The sequence below is a fragment of the Dermochelys coriacea genome, chromosome 15 (genome assembly GCF_009764565.3).
Source record: "Dermochelys coriacea isolate rDerCor1 chromosome 15, rDerCor1.pri.v4, whole genome shotgun sequence".
NCBI classification, from domain to species: Eukaryota; Metazoa; Chordata; order Testudines; family Dermochelyidae; genus Dermochelys; species Dermochelys coriacea.
Window position 1 is genome coordinate 21,960,090 of NC_050082.1, and position 27,523 is coordinate 21,987,612.

General features: G+C 38.9%; 1 protein-coding gene across 3 annotated transcripts in view; it reads left to right on the plus strand.

The window, feature by feature from the left end:
• Positions 1 to 22,436, plus strand: part of SLC15A4 (solute carrier family 15 member 4) — a 49,698-nt gene extending 27,262 nt beyond the window's left edge. Inside the window, exons 6-8 of one of the 3 annotated variants that reach the window (XM_038373789.2) lie at positions 6,642 to 6,797; positions 16,716 to 16,874; positions 22,062 to 22,436. In XM_038373789.2, coding sequence (XP_038229717.1) covers positions 6,642 to 6,797; positions 16,716 to 16,874; positions 22,062 to 22,210 — 464 coding nt within the window. In that variant the 3' untranslated portion in view covers positions 22,211 to 22,436. The other 2 variants (XM_043497935.1, XM_043497936.1) reach the window with 2 other exon arrangements.
• Positions 22,437 to 27,523: the final 5,087 nt, after the last annotated feature.

Below are 27,523 nucleotides of genomic sequence, written 5' to 3' on the forward strand. Positions count from 1 at the left end.
AATTAGGGTGAGAAGCTGAATTGTCAGTTCCTTAGAGTCCCTATTGCCATATTTTTAAAAAAATGTAGAAAACTGGCTATATTTCAGCTAAAAAGAAATGAGGGAAATATAGAAGAGAGTGCTTGTGGCACAAGAAAATGTTGTGTTCAGAACAGCCTTTTCCCTAAAGCTGTTCATTGTTGATTAAAACAGTATTTTTTAAAAAGTGTGGGGGTGACATTTTGTTTAATCACTCAGATTAATAGGGGGTTCTGTCACTGCCTGTCCTGTAATCTTGGGTACCGTAATGCTATGCTCAGAGCCCTGACATCATCAGCCAGCCTACAAGCATAAAGATCTCTTCCTGGCTTCTTCCAGCCTAGTTACTTCTTGCGGGGTGACCCCAACAAGGAGCCTCCTCAAATCCATCTACCCTGAGATTGTAACTGCCAGACATTCTTCTCTGGTTGTCGTCTCCCAAGGTGTGAAAAAGCCTCCACTTAGTTTGCACAACAGAGAAATTTCATGGAGTAAGAATAAACAAAAGGTTTATTTAATAGAAAAATCACCAGTTCAAAGATGAAATAGTAAGGAAAAGCAAACATAAAATTACACAGACAATAAAGATGAGACTTCAGGTTTTATTGTTCTATATTTGCTAAATTCCCTTTTCTAATACAAGTTAGCTATTGCCTCTGAACAGTCATGGGGAACTCTAGTGTTACATAGACAGCACTCCACAGATGCTGGCCCTCAGTTTCTGGATATCTTTCAATTCAACTCCCTTCCTTTTCTTTTAAGAGTTTGCATTTTTTTTTCTTTCTCTTAGATTCTGGTGCCTCATGGTGGGGGAAACTCCCTCCTCTCTGAAGACTGGTCTACACCTAAAACTTAGGTTGACTTAGCTCCGTTGCTACAGGGTGTAAAACATTGACACGCCTGAGGCCAGGTCTACACCGCTCAGAGGTGTGAAAAATCCCAGCGTAGACAGTGCTTCTCCCGTCTATATAGCTGCTGTCTCTTGGGGTGGTGGATTACATTGATTAACTACATCGAGAAGCTCTCCTGTCAACGTCGTAGCATCTTCACTAAAGTTCTCCACCACTGCAGCTTTAAGTGTAGCCCTGGTCTAACTTAGAAAATTAGGTTGGCCTAAATGCATTGCTCAGGAGTATGAAAAATCCCCACCTCTGAGGGCCAACTTAAGGGCTTGTCTATACTTACAGGTTTCAGAGTAGCAGCTATGTTAGTCTGTATTTGCAAAAAGAAAAGGAGTACTTGTGGCACCTTAGAGACTAACAAATTTATTTGAGCATAAGCTTTCGTGAGCTTCAGCTCACTTCATCCGATGCTTATGCTCAAATAAATTTGTTAGTCTCTAAGGTGCCACAAGTACTCCTTTTCTATACTTACAGTGCCACTGTAGTGCTTCGTGAAGATGCTACCTGTGTCTATGGGAGAAGCCCTTCCATTGACATAGCACCATCTACAGCAGGGGTTACGTTGGTATAACTATGCCACTCAGTGGTTTCATAGATACTAAGGTCACAAGGGACCATTCTGATCATCTAGTCTGACCTCCTGCACGGCGCAGGCCACAGAATCTCACCCACCCACTCCTACGAAAAACCTCACCTATATCTGAGCTATTGAAGTCCTCAAATCATGGTTTAAAGACTTCAAGGAGCAGAGAAGCCTCCCTCAAGTCACCCATGCCCCATGCTACAGAGGAAGGCGAAAAACCTCCAGGGCCTCTCCAATCTGCCCTGGAGGAAAATTCCTTCCCGACCCCAAATATGGCCATCAGCTAAACCCTGAGCATATGGGCAAGATTCACCAGCCAGATACTACAGAAAATTCTTTCCTGGGTAACTCAGATCCCATCCATCTAATATCCCATCTCAGGGGATTAGTCCTATTTACCCTGAATATTTAAAGATCAATTACTTACCAAAATCCCATTATCCCATCATACCATCTCCTCCATAAACTTATCGAGTAGAATCTTAAAACCAGATAGATCTTTTGCCCCCACTGCTTCCCTTGGAAGGTTATTCCAAAACTTCACTCCTCTGATGGTTAAAAACCTTTGTCTGATTTCAAGTCTAAACTTCCTGGTGGCCAGTTTATACCCATTTGTTCTTGTGTCCACATTGGTGCTGAGCTTAAATAATTCCTCTTTTTCTCCTGTATTTATCCCTCTGATATATTTATAGAGAGCAATCATATCTCCCCTCAACCTTCTTTTAGTTAGGCTAAACAAGCCAAGCTCCTTAAGTCTCCTTTCATAAGACAAGTTTTCCATTCCTCGGATCATCCTAGTAGCCCTTCTCTGTACCTGCTCCAGTTTGAATTCATCCTTTTTAAACATGGGAGACCAGAACTGCACACAGTATTCTAGGTGAGGTCTCACCAGTGCCTTGTATAACGGTACTAAAACCTCCTTATCCCTCCTGGAAATGCCTCTCCTGATGCATCCCAAAACTGCATTAGCTGTTTTCACAGCCATATCACATTGGCAGCTCATAGTCATCCTATGATCAACCAATACTCCAAGGTCCTTCTCCTCTTCTGTTACTTCTAATTGATGCGTCCCCAACTTATAACTAAAATTCTTGTTATTAATCCCTAAATACATAACCTTACACTTCTCACTATTAAATTTCATCCTATTACTATTACTCCAGTTTACAAGGTCATCCAGATCCTCCTGTATAATATCCCGGTCCTTCTCTGAATTGGCAATACCTCCCAGCTTTGTATCATCTGCAAACTTTATTAGCACACTCCCACTTTTTGTGCCAAGGTCAGTAATAAAAAGATTAAATAAGATTGGTCCCAAAACCGATCCCTGCGGAACTCCACTGTTTACCTCCCTCCAACCTGACAGTTCGCCTTTCAGTAGGACCCGTTGCAGTCTCCCCTTTAACTAATTCCTTATCCACCTTTTGATGTTCATATTGATCCCCATCTTCTCCAGTTTAACTAATAATTCCCCATGTGGCACGGTATCAAATGCCTTACTGAAATCTAGGTAAATTAGATCCACTGCATTTCCTTTATCTAAAAAATCTGTTACTTTTTCAAAAAAGGAGATTAGGTTGGTTTGGCACGATCTACCTTTTGTAAAACCATGTTGTGTTTTGTCCCATTTACCATTGACTTCAATGTCCTTAACTAATTTCTCCTTCAAAATTTTTTCCAGGACCTTGCATACTACAGATGTCAAACTAACTGGCCTGTAGTTACCCGGATCATTTTTTTTTCCTTTCTTAAAAATAGGAACTATATTAGCAATTCTCCAATCATTCGGTACTACTCCTGAGTTTACAGATTCATTAAAAATTCTTGCTAATGGGCTTGCAATTTCAGGTGCCAATTCCTTTAATATTCTTGGATGAAGATTATCTGGGCCCCCCGATTTAGTCCCATTAAGCTGTTTGAGTTTTGCTTCTAGCTCAGATATGGTAATATCTACCTCCATATCCTCATTCCCATTTGTCATGCTACCATTATCCCTAAGATGCTCTTTAGCCTTATTAAAGACTGAGGCAAAGTATTTGTTTAGATATTGGGCCATGCCTAGATTATCTTTAACCTCCACTCCATCCTCAGTGTTTAGCAGCCCCACCTCTTCTTTCTTAGTTTTCTTCTTATTTATATGGCTATAGAACCTTTTACTATTGGTTTTAATTCCCTTTGCAAGGTCCAACTCTACTCGACTTTTAGCCTGTCTCACTTTATCCCTACATGTTCTTACCTCAATAAGGTAGCTTTCCTTGCTGATCCCTCCCATCTTCCACTCCCTATATGCTTTCTGCTTCTTCTTAATCACCTCTCTAAGATGCTTGCTTATCCAGCTTGGTCTACAACTCCTTCCTATGAATTTTTTCCCCTTTCTTGGGATACAGGCTTCCAATAGCTTCTGCAGCTTTGATTTAAAGTAATCCCAGGCCGCCTCCAACTTTAGATCCATAAATTCTTCAGTCCAATCCACTTCCCTAACTAATTTCCTTAATTTTTGAAAGTCAGCCCTTTGAAATCAAAAACCCTAGTTGCAGATTTATTTTTGTTAATCCTTCCATTTAGTTTGAACTGAATTAGCTCATGATCACTTGAGCCAAGATTGTCCCCTACAACCATTTCTTCTATGAGGTCCTCGCTACTCACCAAAATTAAATCTAAAATGGCATCCCCTCTAGTCGGTTCAGCAACTACTTGATGAAGGAATCCATCAGCTATCGCATCTAGGAAAATCTGAGCCCTATTATTATTACTAGCACTGGTCCTCCAGTGGTGTGGGTTTTCCATAACCCTGAGTGGTGTCATTATACCAACATACATTTGTAGTGTAGACCAGGTCTAAGTCCCTGTGTCGACAGCACTAGGATGGAAGAATTCTTCTGTTGACCTAGCTGCACCACTGTAATGCTTAAGCATAGACAAGCTTGTCATTAAGCCAACCTCAGCATTAGGTCAATGGAAGAAAGCTGGATTTACTACAGCTTCTGACTACAGCAGCATGGCTGTAGCCATCATAGACGTACGCTGAGTGTTCCAAGACTGGGGTTTTCTTTTCAGTTTCAAGTTGATACAATGGCTTCCCATTAACTCTAATGGTCCACCATTGTCTTTTTCTGGCTGGACAGTGGATGGGTACTTGAAGTTAGTTTCGTGTAAACAACAGCTTGGAAGGAGATTCTTTGCCGAGAGACATAGTTGAAATTGTAGTACTACTCATGAGCATATTATTCAATACATATCTATTCATAACCACAGTCTGCATACATATCTTGTGATGACCATCTAATTCAGAACATTACAACCTTTCATAAAAGATATTACTTGACATATTTTTCTACACAATAACATTGCGTACAACCAAGTGATCCAATTGCTTATTGTTTGGGGTTTGCACCCCTATTTTCCCCTTTGAGTGTCTGGAACCTGATTGTTACAGGGGGAAGTAAATTTTGAAATGTGTTCAAGGAGGTAGTTGCACCAGCAAGATATAACTGGAGGAGTTTCAGGTTTAATAGTATCCATTTTTCCCCACCTGCTGTTTCAATATAATAGACTATAGAACAGTTAGGAGCTTTCTTTTCTACAATTGAATCTTAACTAACATTAATGGTTAAGCTTGTGCTATGATACCGGGTGCTTTCCACCCTTTTCAAGAGCACATTACAGACCACTTATTGTACATATAAGCATGCTTGAACCTTTTGACTCACTCCCAGAGCTCGAGCCCCAGCACAGCTATTGCACAACTGTGAACTACAAAATTATCTTTAGTATGAAACTGTAAGCATCTCCATTCTAGAATCCCCTTGACACCACATTCAGACTTTCAAAACAAGAGCAAGTTTTTTTTTTGTTCCCCCTCCCCAAGCTTGGTTTCATGTCATATACGTGATTTATCTTATCAGGGACTCAACATTTGGCATATGTGCACCTGTCTGGGTTGTGCACCCACTGCTTTTTATCTGGATCAGATAAAAGTGAGGAAATTGACTACTATATTTAGTCATTTAAGCACACTGTGTCAACAGTGCCTTATACGTGGCATGCTGCAGATGTATGAAATCTTTATTATTATTCCATTGTTTTGCTTCTTGGGTATAAGATCAGGTCTTGATCTTCTAACCTAGACAAGGCTGATCCTTATCTGCACTTGGATGGAGACGTGCCTGTACAACCTGAGTACTTCAGGAAACTAATGTTAATGATTCAATAGGTCCTGCTCTTCCCTTCAAAACAGCAATGAGCTAGTGTACCAAATTGATTGGGTTGTGGACTCTTTGGTATTGGTAATTGTAAGTGTATTCTTTTGGGCGAGGCATAAAATAGAAGTCCTGGTCACTTGTGGTTAATAAAGATCCAAAGCATTCTTTGTAGCAGTTTGCTTAATTTCAGTGTGGGTAAACTGTAAGCTAACTACTGAAATTTCCCCTACAATTTCAGTGGGATAAGATTTACTTTCTGCTCTAAAGTGTCCTATAGCGTTGATGAGCGCTGTTAAACAATTGTTGCATTTCACACTCTACATGACACTGAAATTCAGACACTAATGTGATTTCTATGTACAGTGTAACTTGTAAATCAGCTTGTAAAGAGTTTTGGAATTCTGTGTTATGAAAGGTGCTATATAAATGTAAGTGACCAACAGTAAACCATTATGAATATGGTAAACAGCATTCATGTAGCACTGGTGACCATTTAAAAAAGTAAAATAGTCACTGATGTACTACTTTCATGTTTGCAGATGCAATAATTCGACTTTGCAAAGGAGTAGTTTACAGAAGTGAGATCGCCTTTAAAAAAAAAAAAAAAATAAAACTTTTAAGTTTTGTATCAGAAGGCTCTGTGAGCTAATCCACCTGAAATGGGGTAAGGATTTGTGTAATTATAGCTGATAAATAAGAATAGAATAACTAATCCTGTGGCAGAGGAACTGAATTTTCTGAAATAGTAATAGGAAAAGTAGACTATGTAGTGCTTGATATGTGAATATTATGAAGTACTTATTCCTGGTACCTAAGCTTTTGTTGCATGGTTCAGGTAATCGTGTCATGCAGTAATTCGATCCTAATTTAGTCCTAGGTATGAAGAAATAGCTTTTGCATTTTAGGATTATCTTTCCTTTTCTTTTTTTCTTTTAGGAATTTTGGAAGGCAACAGACTGAGTATTGTAAAGGTTAAAACAATTAATCAGACAATTGGACATGTTACATATTATGCTGCTGATTTGCCAATATGGTGGCAGATTCCTCAATATGTACTGATTGGATTCAGTGAAATATTTGCAAGCATAGCAGGTAAGTTTTAAAAAATCATAACTTTCGTCTGTCTCTGATCATTTTCCTAATACATTATAATTATAACATAAAAAGATACATAGTAATTTTTAAGGGAAGGGAACTAAATTCTTGTAGGTTACACTGAGTCAAAAGATTAGCAGACTGCTTTTAATTGTTTTGACATAGAATCATAAAATTGGAAGGGACCTCAAGAGGTCATCTAGTCCAGTCTCCTGCAGTTGTGGCAGGACTAATTATCTAGACCATTCCTGACAGGTGTTTGACTAACCTCCTCTTAAAAAATCTACAATGATGGAGATTCCACAACCTACGTAGGCAAATTATTCCAGTGCTTAATCGCCTTGACAGTTAGGAAGTTTTTCCTAATGTCCAGCCTAAACTTCCCTTGCTGCCATTTAAGCCCAGTGCTTCTTGTCCTCTCCTCAGAGGTTAAGAAAAACATTTTTTCTTCCTCCTCTTTATAATAAGTTTTCACTTATGTAAAAGGTTATCATGTCCCCTCTCAGTCTTCTCTTTTCCAGACTAACAAACCCAATTTTTAAAATCTTCCCTCATAGGCCATGTTTTCTAGACCTTTAATCATTTTTGTTGCTCTTCTCTGGACTCTTTCCAGTTTATTCTCATCTTTCCTGAAATGTGGCACCCCGAACTGGACACAATATTCCAGGTGAGGCCTAATCAGTGCAGAGTAGAGTGGAAGAATTACTTCTAGTGTCTTGCTTACACTACTCCTGCTAATACATCCTGGAGTGGTGATCGCTTCCCCCCCACCCCCCCCAACAGCATTACACTGTTGACTCATATTTAGCTTGTGGTCCACTGACCCCCAGATCCCTTTCCCCAGTACTCCTTCTTAGGCAATTATTTCCCATTTTGTATTTGTGCAACTGATTGTTCCTTCATAAGTGAAGTACTTTGCATTTGTCCTTATTGAATTTCATCCTATTTACTTCAGACCATTTCTCCAGTTTGTCCCGATCATTTTGAATTTTAATCCAGTCTTCCAAAGCACTTGCAACCCATCCCAGCTTAGTATCACCCGCAAACTTTATAACATTTACCAGTTAGATTAAATGACCAGTTGTGATCAGATTAATGCACAGTAGGACATATAGATTAATACTTTAGAAGAATAAGAGAGGCTTATTTAATCTCAAATGCATCAGGTAATATAATGGCAGCTTGTTGATTAAGAATTTAAGTGTACAATTTACAAATGGACGTGAAATAATCAAGGTAACTAGTTGGGGGTTTAAAGCATGTGACACACAGTTATTGATATGTACATAGAAAATGTTTATTTAGAATGCAAGATCCAAAATCTCTGGGATGAGGATGAGAGAACAGTGGCATCCTGGTAAAGATAATGGATTGACTGTACTTTCCTATGACCAAAAGTAATTGTCCTTTTTCCAGCCTTTCTTAAAGATAATGAGGGAGGTAGTATGAAACAAAGGATGCAACCTTGACCAATGTAAACCACTAGTAGCAGCAACAGGTGAAATCCAAAATGATCTATAGTTGAGTGTGATCCCAATCAACAAATATCCATGTTGAAGCTTGGAAGCGGTGGGTGCCAGGTCGGAATCTCACTAGAAGTTTTCTCTTGTTGCCATTTAATGTTCAGATATTACAAAAGATGACCCTGTACATAATCCTGTAGTTTTTACTGAGACAAAGTGAGTTTTGGCAGAGTATGAACTACAAGACTGAGCCAATAAACAGTCAAGGTGTTTAATTAGGCTTCTTCACAGCCACAGTCTCTTTGGCACTAACCCATGTTATTAGCCTATTGACCATAAGAATAGCTTGGAAAACTGCACCATCTTCTGAACATCTGCTAAAAGCCAAACACATTTATCATTCTTCATAAATGTATTTCAACTACCAGGCAGGTGCGGGGGAGGAAGAAATGCATTTTCTGTTAATATTAGTGTATCTGTAGTAGAAAAGGTGATTTTTTCCCCCCTCCCCTCCACCAGTGCATTTCAGATGTTGTGCTACATGTATGTATCAGACACAACATTGTTTGTATCCTAGCTTTAGGAATTGATGCAATTATTTAAATTATTTAAATCAAATTCATTTAAAATTAAAACAGCAGATCCCCAGCCGCTGGGGCTAACAGCAGGAGCCCTACCTGCCCATTCTGAGGTTTATCTGTTTTGTTTTGTTTTTTTTGGTTATTCGATCTCGCCCTGGTCCCAGTTAGATCAGATAATTGGAGTTCCATTGTTTTAGCAAAAAGCACTTCTAAAGAATACCTAGATTACGTCTCTCTTCCAAATACCACAGAGGTCTGTCTCATGGAGGCAGTCTTTTTTGTTGCTGTTTTGTTTTTTTCATTTTGCAAGATAGTGTTTTCCCAAGTAAACTGACTAACTAACTCCCCAGGCCAATGATTGTTTTTATCCCTGGATTCCTTTTTAGATTAGATTGTGACAAGCTGTTGATACGCCTGTCCTGTGATATATTATTAGTGATCTCAGTGCCACCTTCTTGGTAGACTGTAATGTGTCAAATCTAATCTAATTGTTTTCTGGAGCTCCTTCAGTGTAAGTGTTTTGCACAGGTAAATTAGTTTTGATTTCTTCTTTTGCCAACATAATCTGCCACACAACATAGCACCCCTTGCAGTCTCTGGTCAAGAAAAGCCAAGGGGTAGGCTAGCCTAAAGATGACAGTGGTTTGGGAAATCTCTCACATGGCTTGCTAGTGCAGCCGTTAATCTTTTGCTTTCCTGAGCATGAAACTTACCATGAAAAGTTAAAACAAGTGTCACCTATTGTTAATTTACCATAACATTGGAATTGAAAAATGAATGCTTTTAGCCCTCTAGCCCACAATATAAACAAACATTTTTGATCAATCTTCCTGGATTGAAAAAGAATCTTTCAGGATCACTGACTTGGCTTGGCATGCAGACTGCTGGTTTGTTATTAAAGCAGGGCTGACTGTGTGGCTATGCCAGTCAGGAGGCATTGATCTATAAGCCAACAAGGTCAGAGGAGCAGTATTCTGCTTACTGTTAAGTAGCTCTAGTAAAAAAAAAACTTTAAAGAGTCTGCTGGAAATGATTTTCAAGACTTGCTTTTTTCTCTAGAATAATTGTTAAAGGCATATTTTATTTAGTACTCCATGTGGTAAGTACTAGGTAAACTGAAGCACCACTCAAACCACATCTTCCTGGAACTGAATCACAAGCGTCTGTAAATCTCTTGGATGCCATCCTTGTGTTTTATGTAGTGGACAGCAGTGAGAGATCATATTGATTTTGGGCTGAAGCTGAAGTGAGAGGAGAGTGTGAATGAGACTATAAAATCTTATTTTCTGGTCTATTTCACGCACAATAGGGTTCATTAGCACAAAAAAAGCACAGACCATTTATCTGTTGCTGCTGTTTTGTATGTGACATGGCTTGCATTGGTTTCTTCTTATTAAACAATAAATAAATTGCTGTTATGATTCTTTCAGTAAACTTCTTTCTGTTTACTATTCGGAGCCTAAAAAAGAGTACTTGTGGCACCTTAGAGACTAACAAATTTATTTGAGCATAAGCTTTCGTGAGCTGCAGCTTACTTCATTGGATGTTGTAGCTGGCGAAAGCTTATGCTCAAATAAATTTGTTAGTCTCTAAGGTGCCACAAGTCCTCCTTTTCTTTTTGCGGATAAAGACTAACATGGCTGCTACTCTGAAACGTATTTGGAGCTTGTGAACAATATTCAGTTAATAACACTAGCAACCTATTGCAATTAGGTCTATAAATAGGTATTTTAATACAGTATGAGCATAGTAGAGCTAGCTAGTCCTAATGTGAGATCACTCCCTCAGTGACCTTACTCCAGTTAACATAGTCACATGAAACTTTTGCTTAGCGCCATAACATAAATTGATATATTAATAGCCACAGTAATTCAGTATCTTAAACTTTAAACATCTATACAAATTAACATTGAACTTAGTTTCTTCCCCTTAGCTGGGGGGTTCTGAACTTAGGTTCCATACAACAAAGTTTAAGAAAAAACAATTTCCCCCTCCCCCATAGTTTACTGTGAGAACATGAAGAACTGAAAATCGTATACTTTGCAGAAATACAAGTAATAGGTAAAGAGCTTTGATCAGTATAGGTAAGAGTATTTGTGTCGGAAGTACTAATTTTATTTCATAAAGCACCTTTTGTGTTCAGAAAATACAGATCAGAGCAGCTAAAATAACACTGCCCAAATGCTTTTGGAAACCGTAACACCAGTTGACACTGCAACTCCTACCTCATTTTCAGGGGCCATGGGAAGAAGTCACTGGGTTCCTGGTACTAGGCTCATGGGTAGGGAGCAGGGCCCCCCTTTAGTGCAGGTAGGCTGGAGCAGTGGGGTTCCTGGGCAGTGAGACAGTGTGGTACTCACAGGTCCAGCAGCACTATGAGCTGTGTGTGGGTCCAGTACAGCGGGAAGTCGATGAGGCTGCAGAGCCGGTAGCTGGGATGGGCCTCTGCTGTGGCTTGGTCAGGGAAGCTGGGGCTATACCTGGCTGAGACCAACTGGTTACTCTCCAGCTGCATTGGTGCCCTGCAGAAGGTAGCACCTCACTCCAGGCAGGAATTGCGCAGGACCCTGGCACCTGATGTGACCAGGCACTGGCACCCTGTGGCACCAGAGAACAGGGAGGAAGGTGGTTCTAGGAGCTGCTGCAGAGCTTAGAGCCCACTTTGCACAGGGACTGCTATTGTGATGTGGGTGCTGAACTGGAAGTTAACAGCTGCAGCTGATCAGAAAGCGAGCCCTTCTGGTCATCCCAGTTTGCCCAGCCCCACTGCCTAAAGACGAGCAGCAGATCAGTAGTGAATGGAGGGGAGCCCTCAGAATAGGATAGGGATGAGATGGGGGCCTGTGGGAATGGAGGGGAGCCCTTCTGATACTGCATGGGCTACCTCAGCCAAAGAGAGCACAGGGGGAGATGGAGGAGCCCCAGCTCCACTGGAGAATGGAGCACAGAGGAAATGTGGGGGTTGCCGGGGGAAGATGGGGAAGCAGGAGAGACCCTGCATTGCTGTGGGCATAACCAAACTGAGCAGCAGAGCAATGGGTGAAGCTGCTTCCCCAGATGTCCACCCCTCCTTGGCCAGTCCCCACACCAAGCGGAGCTCTGAATCCACTCTGGCAGCAGTACAGCCTGGTCAAAAGACAGGCAGCTGGCATCTCCCCAGCTCGTGGCTGTGCCTTCTCAGGGAATCTGAGAACCTCTGCCTTAGATTATTCCCTTAGATGGGAAAAAAAAATGTGAAATCCTATCATGGGACAAGATGGTTTTCAGAGGTTACTCCTCCTTTTGTCCCACTTGACTAAATCAGTAAGTTAGAATCGGAGCACATGGCTTGTGCTATCCCCAGTTCCCATATAGTCTGTTTCCCTCTCATTCAATAGCAGAGAGCCTTCGGCTCATCAGCCCTCTGCTTCCATCTGTCCTGCTATGGCACACCAGTACTAGGAAATGGTAAGACCCTCTGAGTGGGCTGGGTTTTGGTGCAAAAGGAGAACATAAGAATGACCATACTGGGTCATACCAATGGTCTGTCTAGACCTATATTCGGTCTTCCGACAATGGCCAATGCCAGGTGCCCCAGAGGAAATGAACAGAACAGGTAATCAAGTGGTTCATTCCTTGTCGCCCATTCCCAGCTTCTGGCAAACAGAGGCTAGGGACACCATCCCTGTCCATCTTGGTCAATAGCCATTGATGGACCTATCCTCCATGAATTTTGCATGTGAAAGAAGTATTATGCATTTACATGAATGGGCACTAGATATTAGGGTTTATAACCATCTTTTACAATATGAAGGTGCATAAAACTATCTCAAGTATCTAAAAGTCCACCATATTCAGATAGGTGAGGTATGGCCTCAGAGGCCATCTTGGCTGTAGCAAACTGACCTCTGTCATGGCCTACTTGGTACTGATTTGTTCCCAACCTTACTCTATTTGGAGCAGAAGGGATCAGGAGCTTTCATTTCTTGCTTTTTACATGTTCATTTCATAACCTTTAACTCTTTGCACCGCCTGCTACTTTCTTCTCTACTTCTGAGGCACTTGTCCTTTTGCATGTTTTCCCCAACATTTGACTTCATTTTGCTCTTCATTACTTAGGAGTATAATAAACTGGCCTGCGCAGCAGGTGCAAGCTTTTCTTCTTTGTTTTTCTGTCCCCTGATAGGGTGTACCATGCTGTCTGGACTGGCATTGCTAACCTATAGGGAAGATGTGTTGTGGGAGTGCAGAGCGGATCCTTTGCAATAATCAATGCTGCCCTCTACGATGTAAAGTTTTATTAAATGTGTAATAACATCCATAACATCTCCTGTTACCTTAGGATATTTTTCCACCCCCAGCTCCTGAAGACTGTTTCTATCACTTCAGAATAAGCAATTGGAATTCTTGCTTAAACAAGTCACTTCCTGAATGTCATCTCTATTTTAATGTCTTTCTCAACTACAGAGAAAGCTTAAAGCAGAGAATAAAGCAATAGTTGCTTAGCAACATTGCGGGAATCATGTTAACTCAAAATCTGAATTCATGTATGCAACTGACTTACAAGAAATGCCTTTTTACTGGAAAAAGGTATTTGGTGCCTCCCTCTTTGAGATGTCCCCTTTCTCTTTTGACTGTGCAAATTATTACACAATTTATAGAAGTTTCCAAACAAAATGTAACACATATCTGCAGTGTATTTGTCAAAGGATCAGTGGTTTAAAAAAAAATGATAAATTCTTCTGTTGAGCTCTAAGTTCCAGGTTGTTTGTACTACTTGATTTAATAGACAGGAAGTAAAACCTTTTAAGGCCTGTCCTATTCTCATGCACCTCTGTTCTTTTGCGCTTGCTGCTGCTCTAATAATGGTTTTGTAACTTCAAAACCTGTGTGGTCTATTTTTTTTTTTTTTTGGTGGGGAGGAGGGGCAATACAAATATACCTGTTTGAACTGGGGAGTTCATACAGATCTTAATTGCTCTTTATATTACCCTTTCCTTCCTTTTTGTTTTACAAAGCTTTGTTTCAATCTTCTGATCATTATGTAAATTAAATGACTGACAACCAGAAGGTGCTTTAAGATTGAATGGAAGATGCTTCAATATGATTTTTAAATTTGATGGGCGCATCGGTTGTGCTATGAAATTCAATTTAAAAAAAGTGAAATGTTAATGGTTACAATACTGTTGATTTGAAAGTACTTGGTTCAAAAAAACTGAATATGTTAAAAGCAGAAAAATGTTTGTTTTTGTTTACAGTAAAACTGAGCATACTTTTATTAAACCATATTAGTTTCACTTCAGGTACCTTTAAAAAGATGACACACATTGCATTAATCTTTTGTATTATTCCCTGCAATCCTCTTAAAGCACCCTTATTTAGCTGGGAATCTTAATCTGACATGACACCACCAAGTAGAGGGCTTCATTTCAAAACTGTTTATTTGAGGTAGCATGAAATTGCTATCAATGGCTGCCAGCAGGCAGCAATATCGCTGAAGGCAAATAAAAGATTTTATGTTCTTTAGGCCAGATTAAATATTCAGGTGACTAGGAACATTATTCAAGTTTGGAAGCATGATTGATTGATTGATTGATTTTTAATTACAGAAGTATGTAGGATTACATTTTTTTGGGTGTTTTTCCCCCTAAAGGTATCACTCAAGTCCAATGCTTTTGTGAAGGAACCAAGAAAAAAAAATCAGACTGGTGTTCTTTCACTCAGTGTACTTCAGTTTGAGTTTGTGAATGGTATCCAGTCTGGTCACCAGACTGAATCTCAGATAGTCTGGAAACTTTTCTGACAATGGGGTTATTTAGTGAAAGGTTACAGTTTTATTTAAGATGAACAGACTGCTGCATTTTTAATTGGGCTTTGGCCAAATAAGAATGAGACGATTTCAAATGTAATTAGTGGCAAAACATCCCAATAAATAGGATTTGGACAAATTTTTAACCTCTTTAGTGTTTGTCATATTAAATAAAATACTGAATCATACTGTTGGCTTCCGTAGATCTATAAGGACACTGAGCCTCACATTCTGGATTTATATTTATTGGAGCCTCCAGTCTGACTTCTGAAAAAAGGCTCTTCAACACTCTTCAATCATAGAGATGTCACTTTGCAGCATTCAAGTTTCCTTTGCTTCAAGGGAGAAGGGAAAACAATGTGGTGGTTCAGACACGATCTCCCATGTGGCACTACAGATCAATAAGGGAGAACATGTAGTTCTGATGCACTTCCTTGTCTGAACAGAACTGCACCCTCTGGCCCTGACTAATTGACCCATCTTGCTTGAAGTCTTAAGCCTTTCCCCTTAAAGGAAAACATCATTGTGTTCCTATCAAGCGCTGTGTATGGATGAGTAGTGATAGTCAAGCAGTGTTAAAGAAATACTTGCTGTTTCAACATTATGTGAACGGAGGATAGCTCTGAGCTTGCTTCCTGTGCACAGCCATGCCTCAGCAAAGAGGCATAAAGGAGGTATGGAGAGTCCTTCCCATTAATTTCAGGACAAGGCAGACTACTTTGACTTAAGTCTCCCATCCCTTGCCCTTACCTGTAGACCATACCTTGGCTGTGATTCTGCAAAAAAATTGTGGCTCCTTGCCTTTATGCCCTCTGAGTAGTCCCATTGACTTAAGTAGAATTCTGACTATGTAAAGTTAAGCATGTACATACGTTTTGTGGGATCAGGCCTATAACAGCATATGCTGTTGGGGCACTGGGGCTACTGATTAGTCTGATATGCAGATTCTAGGTTCCATCTGCCCAAAGTAAAGTTAAATAGTTAATTTCCCGTACTCCCAACAGAGTTTTTAAAAACTATTGAGACTTACCCAAAGTGCTGCAAGTTGACAGAAACGAACGTCCATGGGGGATATAGGATTTGCCTCAGTCTATCCTTGAGGCCACTATTCTTGTCAGAGGGCAGTGTGGTTATAAATATCATCCATTTAAAAAAAACTCAGTACAGAAATGACAGTCTCCGAGAACAAAAACTGAATGGTGGGAAAAGGATCATCAAATTCTCATAACAGCCCTGTCAGAGAAACAATTTCTTTGATAAATCTGGATCTTCACCAATCTAAGTCACTTCTTGAGCAGGCAGAGGGGCAAGAAGACTGGCTGGCATAGTTGAGGCTTTGCTTGCCAGGAAATGGCCTAACACAAAATATGAGGGAGTATGGTCTAGCCGTGAAGACCATATGGGAGTCAAGAGAACTGGCTTTTGTTATGAAAACTACTTTAAAACATTTTCAAGCCCAGGTCATGTTGTAGTCACCTTCCATCAAGGCTCAAACATGGTCTTTTAAAAACTCTTCTAAAGCCGACTAGACAAACCATGATTAAAAACAGTTTGGCTGGACAGTGTCCTAGCTGCATAACTCACTTTGGATAAGATTGAAAGCCAAATATAATGTAAACTCCCTAGATGGACTGTTGATTCTGGTATACGATGAGACTTGATTGTTATCAGTTGACTTGTAAAATAAAGTGAATGATTTCCAGAAACACATGAGAATTCTGAGAAAACTTGTTTGCTAAAAGATTGTACACTTGTTAAAAGAACAAGAGGAGAGTGGTGCGGCACGTAAAATATTTTTATTTTATATTTATATATAAGTTCAGGACTTAATGCAAATATAAACCATTGATAACCTTTACTAAGACTTTCAGAGCAGTCCAAGGGAGTAAGATATTCATTGGAAATCAATGGGAGTTGGGTACATAAATCCATTAGTGTCCTGAAAATCCAAGTTCTTGTTTTTAACCTTGTACAAATGTGGTGTTTTCAACGTTTTTAGATGTTTGTCATTAGCAGACACGTTGAGCTGGTAACCAAGCATGTTAATTTCTTACAGATTGATACCTTTTTTCTTTTAATACAGGCCTAGAGTTTGCATATTCAGCTGCTCCTAAATCCATGCAGAGTGCCATTATGGGACTGTTCTTTTTCTTTTCTGGGATTGGATCATTTGTTGGCTCAGGACTGCTGGCACTGGTGTCTATTAACGCAATTGGCTGGATGAGTAATCATACAGATTTTGGTAAGTAATCCTCAATGTATTGGAGGATAATGAAGTAAAACGCTTTATCAGAAATCATTACATTTCAAGGGTGGGAACTTTCTTAGCTTAGAATTGTAACACTTTGAATTTATAAACCCTCCTAATATGGCAAAGACACAATTTCATCTTGCATATTGCTACAGTTGGAGCTGAGATACTGTCTTAAATGGATACATAAGAAATGCATATATTGTAAAGTGGACTTTATAAAAGCGCTGATTCAGTTAATTGCTCAGCTGTGTTACTATTTTTGATCACCAGAAGATATTTGTACATTTAAGAATATTTTAGCTGGAATGTCTAGATTAGTAGAAGCAGTTGAAGAAAGTTGAATCTTTTTTGCTGTCTCTTAAAATATTTTTAATTTCACAAATTTTCAGTGAAAATAATGAAACAGGTTTTTGACTGCATAGTGCTGATTATTTGCATTTCATGTTACTTTGTGGCAATTATCATACAAGAGTTAAATTTGCATTTCTACCTAGCAATCAGTTTATCTTATAGTCCAACCTAAGCCATACGTTTCACTGTCAGTTGAAGTTAAACAAAATCATTGGCACCAGTAGGTGGCACCTTAGGAATTTCATAAAATCATTTACAGACTTTAGTGGCTTGATTAGTTCCAGCAAGAAGTGTGTGTGAAAGATGTAATAAATTAGGTTAACATTGATATGCAGGTGCAGTTTTATGTACCCTCTAAAAATTATGCCTAAAGTTAAACATGGTGTTGAATTTTTTTTGCCCTTTCTGCTAGATCAGATGTAATTTAGGCTTTTTTAACAGTTTGTCTGGAAACTGCATTCATGCCATAAGTTGGCATCTTTATTTTACAAGTTCCTTCTTTTAAAAACAGATGGCCAAAAGCTTAATCTTTACACAGGAGTCATCACAAATACAAAATTTATTCCAAAGACAGAGGTCCAGCATTTCATCTGGTTGTACAGTGGTAACAAGCATTTTGTTTTGACATACCTGTAACTGTTGAGTTTTTAAGGATGTGTTTTTGTCATGGCTTTCAGAGGAGTAATCTTTATGTTGTAGAAAATATTTCCATAATTTAGCATTTTGAGATTTTTCAGATGAGGTGAATGGGAAACTTTTGTTTTCTTTGAGATTCTTGAGCTGCTGGGAAACCCTGTATGCAGTGTTGTTGTCGTGTCGGTCCCAAGACTTCAGAGAGACAAGGTAGGTGAGGTCCAATAAAAGATATTACCTCGCCCACCTTGTCTCTCTTGCTAAACCCTAGACAGTATAAGAGACTAATAGAGCAGTGACTGAACAACACAGGACCAGACCAGCAAATTCTCAGTGGGAGACTTAGTTCCTCTGTGGTTGTTGGTTGTTCATCCTGAAGATAAAAAGATTTTAAAACAAGTTGTTAATCTTGGTCAAGATTTATTCTGCCATGGCAACTTTGGTGATCAAATCTATCCATTCTTATAGCATAAATATAATTCAAGAGATGTGCACTAAATATGGAAGAAGTTACTATTTATAAAATAATGTTTGTCACACTTGACAATTTTAATTAGAAATGCCTTTTTAGCCTTCCCCTGCCCCCCCTTTCTAGCATGATCCATCCCATCTTGTTTTCCTTAGGCTATGGTAACACTCTCAGAAAAAGTAGCACCCTCATCTAAAAATATAGATTGGCTCAAATGCTTCCTGGGTTGATTAAGACTGAAAAGTGTTGCCTCAGGTGGCTCCTTTGGTCAGCTGTGTAGAATAAGCTGGGGGTGCTCAGTCTGCTTCCCAGTGGACAGCTGTTACTAGGGAATTACCAGAAATCCCTATCTATCTTGGCCCTAAACAGCAGCTGCAGAGCTCTAAGCTCCCCTTGCATTCCCAGAGTTTGTACCTTGGAATCGGGGTTGAGGCCTACTATTGAGGTGGCTTTGGTTTGTAGTATCTTGTGTTGCTGCTACGTGGACTGTTACTCTCCAGTGAATAAATAGGGCTGCTTCTTTTTTTTAGTGCTATTGAATACTTTTCAAAGTATTAAATTCACTGTTTACTTTAAAAATGTTTTAGCAAATGATGTATCTAATTTTAAATCAGTAAGACCAAGTAAAGTCTTCAAGGGCCCTCCCCATCTGTTGTGAGGCTGAAGCTTTGTGAATGAATGGTTTTTGAATTTTTCATTAGATATTCTACAACTATAAATTTTTAAAGAAATGCAGTATAAACTAGGGGCATTAAATGTTCTCCCATGTGTTCTCTCACTACTTCCCATTGATGGCAGTGGAGCACACTGTCTGCTGGCACTTAAGCGTTGATTGCTACATTGAAATGATTAAATTATTTCTGCCATAAAAATCAAGATTTCATGGCGTTAACATCCTGTCCCACAAAGGAAAATTACTATTTCTGCTCTTCAAATGGAGTTTTGAAGTATATTGTATTTTAAATGTCAAGAGAAGACTGCTTTTGCTTTTATTGCTTTTTATTATAAGCTTATTTAATTAGATCTTAAATTTCAATAATTACAGTAACTTCATCTCAACACGTATGTGTGCTGCATTCAAAGCTTGTAAGGATTGCTGTGTGCTTCTCTATTTCTTGCTTCCCCCTTTCGCTTATAAAAGTCATAATGGTCCAATTGACTGTAGCTCTTGGCATGTTGGAAGCGAGCCATAGTGTATTCTTGAAAATTCAGCAATAGTAGGAGCTTATTTCTTAATAGAAGGATAATGTTTTACCAATGAGTTTTCTTAATTTAGAAGTATTTAATGTGCCACAAATCACTAGCTTAAAACAACTTTGAGGAAATGTCAGAGGTGAATTGAACCAGAAAGAAGTTCCACATAGTTGGATGGATTCCTAACTTTGCTCTGAGAGAGCTGAAAGAGAATTGCAGTAATGGCTTGATATGAATGCTTTTAAATTTTTCATGATAGCATCCATTTTTGTAACTCTTTATTTCCCCATTCAGCTGATCAGGGAGAGGAGATTGAGGCCTTCAGACACACAGGCACCATGTAATATTGAACAAGGCTAAGAAGTTGTCTAAAGAAATTGTAATATGTGAAATTCAGAATTCTGTTTGTGCTTCATCCATTTCAATGATTTATAAAACATATGTTTTTACCTTAAAGCTTTACAGTTTCACTATATTCTAGGAGATCATTAAAGTTAGACCATTTGCCATCTTCCTTGCATAAACTTCTGTTTTCCATGAAACAGCTTAGGTAGTATTGGCTAAAAACTGTGGATGTATTTAATTAGAACACTGGATGGCTAAAGAGATGAAAAGAGAATGATCCAGTGGACCTAGAAGAAAAAAACTGTCTTGTGTAAGGCTGTTAATGACTAGAGATTGGCAATAATAGTGCAAACTTTTACACAAACTTTGCTTTCACTGTTTGCTTTCTGTAAATATGTTAGCAAATGGGATTTCTGACAGGATTCTTCATAGAATGCATTTTTAGTGCTATTGGAGACTATTTAGAGAAAGCAAGCTTTGAACTTGTATTTAAAAGTTGATTCTCAGTTATATATCCAGTTGGGTTAGAGAGAGACACCATATGAGTGGTATCGTCCAAAACTGCTCTGATCTCAAATATTGCATGTGCATAATGAATGGTTTCTAAACAACTTACAGTTCAAGGGTTTATCCACACTGGAAGTGCTGCAGCTGCACCACTGTAGTGCCTAGTGAAGACACTAACTATACTGATGGGAGAGCCTCTCCCGAGAGGCAGTAGCTGTGTCAATGGGAGAAGACCTTCCATCGACATAGCACTGTCTACACATCCCTGAGCGATGTTGTTATACCAACGTAAGTTGGTAGTGTAGACCAAGCCCAAGAGTTATTTGTACAAATTTGTGGCAAGTGGATTGGAAAAAAGGTTTTTGACAATTCAGGTAATAAAAGTAAAAAATCATCATTCGTAAATCTTTGATATACATTACATCTTGTATGCAGAATTGCTAGGAAGTCGCAATGAAAATGCCTCAGCAGGTTTAAAGAAATGTACAAAAACAAATGATGATGTTTTGAGCGAAGAATTAGAGGTGGAGGTAGTGCCGGGCAGTTGGAAATGTTCCTCACTCATTCCTTTGAATATGCATTGGATTAGTTTTGGCCGTATAGTTTTGCACATGTCTGAGAGATGAAATCTTCAGTGATTTAAGTCATTTTCATATCAAAACTTTTTCTGTATCAACATAATCATTTAATTTTTTTTAACTGATTACTTTTCTATATAAGCAGTAAGCCATAAACCTAACCACTTAATCTTGTTCTAACTCTCCATACCTTCCAGGAGAGTAAGATTGTCCATTTACTTATTAAGCTCGGTTTCAGAGTGAGAGGGCATTCTCCCATTGAGGAGAAAATATATTTTGGGGGTTCTGATTTAAAATGAAGAAACTATAGCTTGTAAATTTAAAAGCACATTACTTTCAGAGGCTTTTTTCTTACTCTGATAGCAATCTTGAGAGAGCATATTTGGTTTGTAGCATTTCCAGCAAGAGAGTTGCTTTCCTTTTTAGCAAGGTAGCTCTTTTAATAATAAAGTGACTGTGTGTGATCTCCTTTGTTTAAATTGGGAGAAGAGCAAAAATATATTTAGATATGCATTTCATAGTTTTTCAGCTACCCTGTTTTATCAGTATAAGTGAGTCCACAAGGCAATGCATAGGTACATCACTTATAAACATTTCTGGTTAGCACTTACATTTCTTTGTCCCTTTTAAGAATTTATTAAATGAATTCGTGTTCTGCATTAGTTGAAAATTAATTATAAAAAAGGGAGACACCTTCATAGCTTTTTCTGTCTATAAGTCTACTTTTCTCCAGCTGCTAATACTTTTTAAAAACTTCTTAGGCCTAAGGGGGGCTTGTGCTCTCCTCTGTACACATGTAATTCCTGTAACATTGAGGGGTTGTGTGCAATCGTTGAGGAGAAATAAAGACATTACTGACTTTGAGAGACAAGCACAAAATACAAAGCACAGCCTGCAAGCTGTGCTTTGTAATGTTCCTAGAAATGCAATTTATATTCTAGATAATGCCAAAAACTGAAATACTGGTTATATGATGGAAATATGACCTGGTTCTGTTTTGCCGACACCTTTTGCAGAGATGAATCTAAGCTCTTATAGGACTGAGCGGGATTGTATACTCCCTATGTGTATTTACTTTTCCTCTCCAATTCTTTCTAGGTAACATTAATGGCTGCTTTTTAAACTATTACTTTTTCCTGCTGGCGGCTATCCAAGGAGCAACCCTCCTGCTTTTCCTTATTGTTTCTGTGAAATATGACCGTCAAAGATCAAGGACTAATGGAGTGACTGCCAATGGGAGGACCTGACGTTATCTGAAATGGAAGAGCAGTTTATTAGACCAGCACACAGTAAATTAACTGGCAATGAACTGATAGTTTGCGAGATCTTAAACTGTTCTCCAATGGGACTCTTTCCTTAAACTTGCATGTTACATGAGTTCTCACCCCGTCCCTTTCCCTCTAGGTAAGTGCCTTATGTCAGTGGGGCTCATATGCCCTGTTGTAGGGAAAATGCAGATCTTGAAAGTGCATTGAAGGTATTGAATATTGAGTATTCAGTACTCTAGGTATTGAAGGCGCTGTGCTCATGCTGACATGTTGGGACTACTTAACATCTTTGGAAACTGAATATAACTAGTCAAAACTAGTAAGGAAACATTGTATAATGTGGCTCACTCCTAACTGAAGAACTTTGTTCAATGAAGGAAGGTGGGTCGGGGGGGGCACTTTTCAGCAGTCTTTATTATGTTGAAGGCACCTGTATTTCCTTGAAGTTCTGGTTACAGTTCAAGAGGTTCAGTGACATTAGTAAGAAATCTCCTCCTCTGAATTTTAAAAATTTGAGGAAACTAAATTCAACAGATCAATTTTGGGACAAGTGCAGGCAACCTAACCTTCATAGGTCTGACTAGCCTGGATAAAAAGGGATGGCTTGTATGCAAGTGATTTTTCGTTGCAAATAGGACAAATGTTTTAAGCCTACACTTCAGTATTTAATATAAAATGGTCTTGGGTGCATTTAGACAATACAGTAGGTTATTTTGTAGCTGCTATAATTTTTGATACATGTTAGACACTTTCGGGGACTTAACTGGTTTTACTCCAGGATTTTATTTTTGTTTTTTTTAAGGTCAGAGTTAGGTGTATTAGGACATTAGGGAAACTTGTGTCCTTTGAATAAGCAAGTCTTTTATCTAATGTTCTCAGTCTCATTATCTCCATTTAAACATCCTTAAATATTTTCAAGTGCATGGAAAGAGAGAGACTGAAATTCAGTCTCAGTAAATGAATGTGTAATATCAGTTGGAGGTCTCTTAGCCCTAATGTCTTCAGTCCTGGTGTCGTTTATGTAATTTTTGCTAATGTGCTACAGGGCTAGAACCTTTCAGCAACACATTCCTATTCTAGAGTAAATGCAGTTTTTACTCTTTCAGCCTGTTCTACTTTAATTTCTTTACCTATTGTATTTAATACTGCATATGCAAGGCGATATGGAAAGCAATACTTTTGCAAGTGGTTATAAAGAAAACAAACTGAAAAATCAGTATTTTATTAAACAGTTTAATGTGTTTGAGCTTTTACAGTTTCCTTTGGTGACTTTGCATTTAAAATGTTAAATATTTTTTTGGTACATAGAATGTCCTTTAATGAGTTTACAAAGCAAAATGAACTCTTGTGCTGTGACTTCTGACCCTTTGTTCCCAGGGGAATAAAATTACACTGCAGATCTCCAGTGTTCTTTGGTCTTTTATTTCCTCAAATCCATCTTGCAATCCTACTAATTGTGCCACCCAATGGAATGTGTATTAGAATGAGATGAGTCTGGGAGTAATTACATATATTCGTCGTCTTGGTAAAAGACCCACAAGCGAGAGCTAAACCTGCTGGGTGTAAGTCCCTAACCGCCTCCTGATTGCAGTGTAGGACTTGAACATAATAGTGCAAATAAGAACTGCAACTCTTGTAAGCAAAACTGTAAATATTCCCGATTTGGCTAATGTACTTTCCATTCTATTTAACTTTTAATACCCTATTTGTGGTACATCAACTTTAAAGCCAATTTGGTCTGGTGGGATTAAAGTGCTTGGCAAAGACTGGAAGATAGGCTGCAGAAGAATCATATGGCTATCTAAAAATCTATTTATCAAGAGATCTCCCCCTCATAAGGAGGGGATGAATCAGGAAAGTTTGATTCCATGTGAAGACAGGTTTGTATTTCTAAAGTGTTTGTAGATGCAGAAAAGAACTTTGCTGTAACAGCTAATTGTTACCCAGTTATACGATAAATACTTCTACCATTTAGCTAATTTCTTGCAAGGTTGTTTTTAGAATTCTTTGCAGATACCCATCTGTATTGGGGATTAAATCTCACTAGATTAACTCGTTCTCAAAAGTCTGCTCCTTGATGACAAAACTGTCCTCTTCCACACTTGTCTGGGAAACTTATGTTGAGCAAGGAGTGTGTTAAGACCTACACTAGGGAATTTGAAATGGCAGTGCTGCAAGGTACTGGATTCTTGCTACAGAAGAGCTACCACAGATTAAATTATTTGGGGTAGACAAGCTTTTAATGTGGTTCAACTAGTTTAATCTCCCAAGTGGGTGGACCCTTAATTTGCACCCCACTTTGCTTGTTTTTCTCTTTGGAGGGCTGATAGTGTTTGCAGGGAATGTTCCTTTTGTTCTCCCTCTTTGGTTTTTCACTTCAGTCTTGGGTCTCCTGCTAGGAATACAGCAGCCTCCATTCTTCAGTCACAGAGTGAAGGGAGAATCCCTGATGTAAACTCGTACACCAGTGCAGTGTGCAGTCAGCTCAGTTTCCACAGGTTTCCTTGAACATCACTTCAAGTTTAGTCAGTTATTCATCTGGAAGTTTGGTTCTGGAACTCCTTATTCAAGGAGCCCTTTTGGGGGTTAGAAGTATGAATATCAGTCTGACATAGAAGTGTCACCTTTTGGCCTCCTTTAAATGCTGTTCTCATCTGTGGTGATCATGGGACTGCAGGCTTTGCATGAGATGCATGGGCAAGGACACTAGGGTCCCCTTGACAGAAAAATCCCAAAGAGGGGCGACCTTCCTTCACTACCTCTTCCTGGAGATCAAAGGTTCTGAATGGTGTGCGTGAAATTCCTAAACAGTATAAGACTCAAGTGGTCTAATTAAAAACAATATTTATTGAGGATGGAGAGTAATCAGTGAAACAAAGAAACTGTAGGTTGTAGCCTCTGCCCTGACATATTGCCAAAGCTTGGCAGTGTAGTCACTTAGGTTCAGTTGCAATGAATAAAAATATATCTTAGGTTCCTAGAAAACATCTTTTTGCTGGTCCGGCTAACTTATCAGACATAGGCTCTGGATTCAGGTGTCCTGTGTCACTCAAACTAATTACTTTGACTCAGTTGCTCAGGGCTTCTTTGTGCTTGGCTTATTATAGCAAAATATAAAAATATGCCGTGACTTCAAGGTCACTTTTCAAGTGGGGATGAAGTCAGGGTGGAGAGGAAGGGAAATAAAGTCCATTATGGTTGGATGGGAATTCTTTGAAATGCTTCAGGGCCGCTCCTCAATAACTTATCTGTTAATCCTTGGTTCTCCCTTCGGTTGTTTCTTGTCTTTAGACTGTAAAGCTTTGGGCAAAGACCCATTGGTAGTGTTTTCCAAAGTTTCTGAGTCACTGAGGGTATGTCTACACTGCAGAGAAAAAACAGCACTGAGTCTCACAGCCTGGGTCATTTGACTTGGACTCATGGGGTTCAAAATAGCAGTGTAGACATTTCCTGCTCAAGCTGGAGCATGGGCTCCAAGACCCTCCTCCCTCGCCAGGTTTCAGAACCTGGGATCCATCCCAAGTGGGAATGTCTACACTGCTATTTTTAGCCTCGCAAGCCTGAGTCACTTGACCTGAGCCCTGAGATTTGGCTCCAGAGTTTTTTCATTGAAGTGTAGACATACCTTAGGCTTCTAAGTCATGTGGGTACTCTGCTTAGTACAGTGGGGCCCTGATTAGGGATCTTTGAATGCTATCCTAATGTAAGCAATGGCACTGTAGCTATATTTTCTTGACTAGTTTTTCCTGTTCAGTGGCAGGGGGATACTTTCTACACTGCAATAAGTAAACCGTAAATGTCTGCTTGTATGGTAAGGCTGTATGGTGGTTCTAACATTCTGGAGAGCAGACTGAACATGCAATCAGTTGTATAATTTAATTTTTATTTGGAATGACTTGGCTGAGCTCCAGGCACCAGTAATTAGACCATTTATGAAGATTAATCTGGCACGTCTCATCAAAGGGATAAGGTCTTTGTGACTCAGAGGCTTAGCTGATTCATTCTCCAGGCATTATCTTTTAGTATTTCCACTCCATTCACAGAAGTAGGATTAATCAATTAACTTCATGGCTGAGCCCTATAGCTAATTAATGAAATACCTTGAAGTGTACAGTTTAAATTTAGTTATGTTCACTTTTCAGATTGTTCCAGTGTAATAGAAAGATTCCTCCCAAGAGTCATCATAAATGAACATTTGTAAGCACCTGACTGCATCAGGTATCTTTTTATTTTAAAATGTAATATCAAGAAGTTCATACTTACTGTTGGAAGCATTAGTCTATACAGTGCTTTCAAGTTTACTACAATTACTATTTACAACAAAGCATACAAAGAATAAGCAAAAAATCATGGCTTACGTACAAGAATGTAATACAAATATGAACATAGCTATTTTGTGTTTAGGAGTCAGGATGTTTTATTGAGATCAGTGCATAGATGTATTGGATTTTCACATGTTCTAATTTTTTGCATATCTTCAGTAATATGGAAAAAATTGTTCTCTCCTCTTTGTAGGTACCTATTGTACGGAATGAACTAACTGTCTCTTTTTAAACTGTCTCTTGATCCGAAAGTCCCCATCAATCTCTTTCCTTATACAAATCTTCAGAGTGAAGAACTTTAATTATAGCATTGCCGGCTACTGCCACTATAGTTAAGGGTTTGTCATCATTTCCATTGTATTCCCCATTTAACTCTGTTGTAGAAAGTTTCTCAGGGCTGAAACTTGTCAGAGGAGATTTTAGCTTGGTAGTGAATCTTTGCTTATGGATGTGTGGAATTCTTAACTTTTGTTTGCATTTGAAAAAGCTTTTTGAAAAGCATAACCTAAGTCATGTTAACAAGTGTCCTTACATATATGCAGGGCAGGATACATTAGTACAGACAAACCCCTTAGGAAATAGAGGTTATAATGTCTTTCATTTGAACAATCAATAGCTTGAGATGCAAGTGTCCTTATGGAACCTGAAAATTTTTGGACTCTTTGTTGGGAGCTAATCTGTATACTTGAGTGTGTGTGGTACCCTCTAGGGCCAATGCAAGGACATAACTCTATGGTGAATGATAATAAAATAAAAAGAAAATAAAAAGAATTGCAGGTAATACCAGTTGAAGGATAAATACATGCATAAGGATGCATTGCTCCAGGTCCTATCAGATCCAAAACAGTGATGAACAATGGTTGAAAAAAGATGGCCAAGTGCTGGTTACTGTAGTCTGGCTGTGTGGTGATTCTTCATGTTAAGAATAGTGTACAGAATGTGGCTAAACACATTCCTGTCCATACTATAT